Source organism: Pangasianodon hypophthalmus, chromosome 9 (assembly GCF_027358585.1).
Source record: "Pangasianodon hypophthalmus isolate fPanHyp1 chromosome 9, fPanHyp1.pri, whole genome shotgun sequence".
Lineage (NCBI taxonomy): Eukaryota > Metazoa > Chordata > Actinopteri > Siluriformes > Pangasiidae > Pangasianodon > Pangasianodon hypophthalmus.
The window spans coordinates 16188807-16194617 of record NC_069718.1 but is presented as its reverse complement, the minus strand read 5'-3'; the positions used below and the strand labels follow the sequence as shown (position 1 = coordinate 16194617).

The following is a 5811-nucleotide window of genomic DNA, read 5'->3' as shown; positions in this document are numbered from 1 at the left end:
TTTTTTGTTATTGACCGACATTAAATCACAAACATAACAACATATTCAGCTGCATTTGTTTTTTAGTTCAAAGTGTGCTTTCGTTTTAATAGCTTTTAAAAATAGTTTTGTACAATATTCTAAGGAGGTAAAGTTCATTTTGCATTTACAAAACAGTGAACATAAGCAAATTCATTTAGTAGTGTACACCATTTAGAAAAGAAAGGAGTTTAATGTTTGATTTACAGAATCTGATTTTCATAGCGTGTTAAATAATAAACGCCTAAAATATATGCGAGAATGGCTGAGGTGTTGTCCTTTTTAAAAACTCATTTAGAACAAATATTTTTTACATTATGGAGAAATAAATGCATTCAGGAAGAAGCACAGTATATCTGTAATATTCATTTCAAAAATAAAACCTGTCTTGGTGTAATCTTTTCGACAGTTGGCATGGAAAATATGTGGCTCAGCTTTATAAAAAAGAGATTTGTTCAATTGTTTCGTTTGCGAATATTCGTTTGTGATCAGTCTTACACCAGGATGTGGATCTGATGAGTGGCTTAAAGGCACCATTCTCTTTTCATATCACTAACTGAATGAAAGCTTATTTCCCCTCCAGAACCTGTAAGTAAATTGCTGCAGTGTGTTTCCTCTTCCACATTTTCACTGAGTGGACTGATGAGAGGAAAGGGTGATCACATGGCTCTGATAAAGAAACACAGCGAAGAGGTGGATAAGTTAGCAATATAAACATTTACTCTATTATACTCTCATATTAAGGGAAGTGCTAGGCAACATCCGTAGCTATGTTACAAATACAAAGCCTCATTTATGTAGAAAATCAATAGACACTTTCTCTTATTTTCTCCAACAAAATCACTGGTTTATGACGCGGAAATGAAGTATTGCATTTATCCATGCGGAGAATGTAAAATAGAAAAAAAAACACGACGAAAAATATTAATTTGACTGTCCATTAGAGTGTATAATGAAGGCGCTCATAAGGCGGGAGTCCTGGCGTCTGCGTGCTTGTTGATCAGAACCGTGCTGCTCGGCTGTTTAAGTCCAAAGTAATGGTGTGTTAATGCGAGCTGCTGAGCAGAAATGGCCATTTTTGTCCAGTTGTGCATGTTCCCCGCAGAGCTCTGCACAGCAGTCCTGCTCATTACTGCAGACTTTTTCGGATGATCTGGCGTCGTTGCTGTTTCGGCCAAAGACCAAATTTTGGGCTTTTGCGGTGGGTTTAGATTCCTCAAGGGCTCTGCTGTGGGGCTTTTCCTGTCCTCATCCCTCTGTCCCTCCGCGCAGCTGTCTCTGTCTTTCATCCCGCTGCTTTTAACAAAACTTTTCTCCTGTCCCTGCGTGTCCTCAAACCCCTCGGACGCGTCCGAGTCACTCCTGTCCGTTTCCGTGATTTTGGAATCCGATCTGAGCTCGTTCCGACAGTCCGAGTCCTCCTTGTTCTCGATGTTCTCGGTGTCGATGTTCTCCAGGTCGATCTCCTCGTCGTCGTCCTCGTCGCGCTTGTCCTCCTCCTCGCCGTCGTTGTCGCTCGGGTAAACGTTTCCCTCCTCGTCCGGTTGTGTCTTTGGTACCCACGTCATCTTGTTCTCCTTCTTCAGTCTCCTGCGCGCGTTGGCGAACCAGGTGGACACTTGGGTGAGGGTCATCTTGGTGATGATGGCCAGCATGATCTTCTCGCCCTTGGTGGGATATGGGTTCTTCCTGTGCTCGCTCAGCCAGGCCTTCAGAGTACTTGTGCTCTCGCGGGTGGCGTTTTTGGGTCGGGACGCGTCTCCATACTGATACTGGCTATAAGGGAAGAAAGCTGGGTGCGCAGGGGGAAACCCAGGGTGCTGCATGCCGGGACTCTCTTTCAGCTCGTATGGACTGGCCTGGACAAACACACAAGTACACAAGCACGTGAGACACGCGTGGAAAACGCAAAAGATTCCTCAGATCTGAATGAACACCTAACTCAGAATAATCACTGTAGGATCTTTTAAGGTGCTTAGCAGATCTCTGTGCTTCCAGGAACAGTTCTGAAAATATTCTTAAAAGAACCCTAAGTCGAACCTTGTTTTTTAAAATGCACAGTGATGAATTAATTCTGCATAAACACACAGGCTGTCATCATCACTGTTATTATTATTATTAGGCTATAATTATTATTTTATGGCCTATATAGACAATAACTGATTGTTATGGTTAATTCAGCACTCAGGGGTTTTGTGTATACAATACATGCGTTAAGTATGTTTACTCTGTATATTTCGATAATAAAAAAAACAATATCTTTTTACAATGCACTTTCTGAATGATCAATCATATTTCAGTCATAAAACTTTGACATATTTGTCCGAGAGCTGAAGCAGCTTTTTATTTTTATTTTTTATTTATTATTATTTTTTTTAAATAACGTTTTAAAGGTTAGCCAGTACTCAGCACTACTCGGCAAGTGCATTAAGAAGCGTTTAAATAACTCACCAGGTGGTTGAGCACGGAAACGTCGCTGGAGTAGGGCAGGAAGGCGCTGTAGGTCTGGCTGGCGCTGAATGGAGATCCGTACACAGACAGGGAGCTGGAGATGCTGCTGGTCGGGCTGAGCTCGGCACCCACACGGCCCGCCAGCATTCCGGCCCGATCAGTGGGATACAGCGCTCTCACATACTTATAGCCGAGCTGCGGGAGAGCCATGGCGCTACACTCGAGGTCCCAGCACCTGAACACAAGCGCACTGTCCCCTCTGACACCGCTGAACCACGTGAAAGCGCGCAATGAAAAGTGTGCAGCCGATGAGCGACCCTCTCTCACTCGCTTATTGATCCGGGTGGACTGAGGTCAGGTCCTCCCAGATTGCCTCTGATTGCTCCGAGCCCTTGGCGTGATTGACATTTCTAGTCTCTCGGTAGCCCCTCCCATTTCTTAAACACACCACTCGTTTCTCTCTCTCTCTCTCTCTCTCTCTCTCTCTCTCTCTCTCTCTCTCTCACACACACACACACACACACACACACACACACACACACACACACACACACACAAACAATCTGTCGCCGAGACTATTAGGCAATATCTTATTATCTCATAATCATATCAAAATATATTTAGCCCACAAACGAATCGGATAAACACAGTTTTGCTACAATGCGGCCTTTTGATGGAAAAGCGTTGCTCTGAAATTAAAACAGTGATTATAAATATAAAAAGCACTTTCTGCTCATATTTAAAAACAGTTAACTCATATCATAATAAATCATGTGGATTATAAATTTAGAATCTTTGTGTAAATAGTAATATTTACGAGTTTAATAACAGATATACAACAACAACAACAACAACAACAACAACAACAATAATAATAATAATAATAATAATAATAACCTAAGACACGAACTGGCTTTATCTTATCTTACCTTATCTTATCTTATCTTATCTTATCTTATCTTATCTTAAGAGTCGGGATTAGTGGATTTAAACCTTGTTCTATATTACAAGGAAAAAAATAATTTTAACCTCCATCCGTTAATAAATAATATTTATCAGAGTGATATGATTACAGATTGGCCATAGCTAATTTTATAAAATTGTTTTATAAACTTTAGAATAAAATATCTGCTCCTGGTCTGTGTTTAATGGAATGGAAAGTGTTTGATACACCGTTTGCATATAAAATATCCACTAGTAAAGAAGACGCAGTTATCCGAATAGCTCAGATATTTATTTTATTTATATACATTTGGCAACATTAGTGTAATCTCACAAAAAAAAAAAATGTTAATCCTCATTTCATGAAACTGTAAAGAAGCAGAAGCAGAAAGCTGAAGTGAGAATTTCTAAGAGATGCGCCGGAAGAGCGCCTCTAACTTGATTAACTGAATTTGATTTCAACGCAGTCATCAAATACTCAAAGCAGTCCAATCTCTCCCACCCCCCTTTAAAAAACCCATTAGTCTACACCTAACTGGAAAGACTGTGAAAATAGATATTCTCACAAAATAAATCAACTAATAAATTAATTAAATAACAGCACAACCGCAACAAACCTTCATATCCACGTCCTAAGCTAAATACTGTAATGTTTATGGAATTAAAAACAGAGAAAAACAAAGCAAAAAAATTCAGCTGTTCAATAATATCTGTGTAATTGCATGTTAACATGATGTAAAGAGGAAAAACAGGGTCTCTCTTTATTTCTCTATGTGACTCATTTTAAACACAGATTTGTCTGTTAAGGATGTTATTGAACTGAACAAACCTGGAAAAGCTACAAGATGCACATTGATTTAAAAGTGGTGATCAATAATGAAACCAAGTAAGCCTATACAACAGAATCATACTGACTAACTGCATCATCATTTATAGTTTTCAGCAAAATGCAAAAGTTTAGTTTACTGATCATCCTGATTGTCTTTCTAATTCATAAAATTACAAACAAGCCTGTCAGCCTGTCCCAGTCATGTAAATGCATTTAATCTTTAGCAGAGAAAATCATTTAAAAAATATATATCATCTGTATCCTCCAAAATTTGTTAACGTTTAAAAAAACACAATTTATTTCAACTAAATTTGCGGAGTTGTGAGATGGAGATGGACGTGTAATCTAGGAGGTAGAAAAACACAGAGTACACACTGATAACTGAGTTATATTAGTTTGCCAAGTTTGCAGTACTGGTTTACAGTATTTACATGATAAAAGGGTTATAGGTCTGATTCTTACTATCACAGTAACATATCATTTTCCTGTGAGATCACAAAACGAGGGACTAATCCCATATGAGACAGACCTTTTCCACAGTGGTTTTGGTTTTCAGCCACTGTAGGTGTTGTAAGGCATAGTGAAATTGGTGAAAGCAGGACAAGGCTCTGGGCCTTTCTTTATTAACCTGACTCAAATACACTATACAATCCTCCATGGCTTTAGAGATTCAGCTTTCTACCAAGACCTCATCAATCCTATCTCTCGCCAGCATTGATCGAGCCTCTCTGGACCTGCACAGGCCGATGAGCCTAAATAAGCACTCCATTACCGGAGGGCTTCTGACTGCAGAGTTGTTATGCCAAGATTAGTGGCAGCCAATCTGACCTGTCAACATTGATTTGCACGCTGGAATCACTTGAAGGGGGGGGAAAGGAGAGAAATGGTGTTTGCAAATTAATTGAACATCCACCCCCCCACACACACCCATCTCTTTCTCTCCTCTCCTTCTCCTTTCCATCTGTCTCTCAAGCTCTCTCTCTCTCCACTCTCATTCTCACTCTTAGCAGGCAAATGGCTGATTGAGGAATCAATACCTTCTTTTCCCTTTTAGCCAGCAGAAACAGCCCCCTTATGGCACACAGAATGGACAGCTTCACAGCCAGTTAGTCTTAAGTAATAGATACATTGCACTCAGCCAGGATGAAGAGACAGCTCATTTTGTCCCTCTCCTTTCATCCCTGGCCCGATTATACCTCTGACATACACCAAACACATTCCCTTCTTCCTTGCGGTCTCTTTCCTCACTGGACACCAGTGAAAAGGACAAACCCATTTCCGCCCTTAACACTTAACACAAGCGATTTCCCTCTGCTTAAGGGTTACAGGTTAATAAAACCCACACTCCGCTCTGTTTGTTTCCCTGTGAAGTTTAGTAGCTGACCAACCAAGCTTGTAATTACAATATTACACAGACTGGCCTCAGATCTGTATATAAATCTCCCCATCCAATTACAAGATGTAATAATTCTGCACTCAAGCTGGTAATGAGCTCTAATGCCGGTGCTGGAGCTAATCCCCATCGGATGCAGCACAGATCAGATGTTGGCTTTGTCATTAGACTGGCAGAA

At 40.4% G+C, this 5811-nt stretch overlaps 1 protein-coding gene across 1 annotated transcript; it reads right to left on the bottom strand.

Moving 5' to 3' along the window:
• Nucleotides 1–716: 716 nt before the first annotated feature.
• irx3b (iroquois homeobox 3b) lies at nt 717–2861 on the bottom strand. Its single transcript, XM_026919259.3, has 2 exons — nt 2470–2861; nt 717–1877 (listed from the first exon to the last, which is right to left on the bottom strand). The coding sequence occupies exons 1-2, from the start codon at nt 2677–2679 to the stop codon at nt 981–983; spliced, it is 1107 nt and encodes a 368-aa protein (XP_026775060.1). The 5' UTR covers nt 2680–2861; the 3' UTR covers nt 717–980.
• Between the last annotated feature and the right edge of the window lie 2950 nt (nt 2862–5811).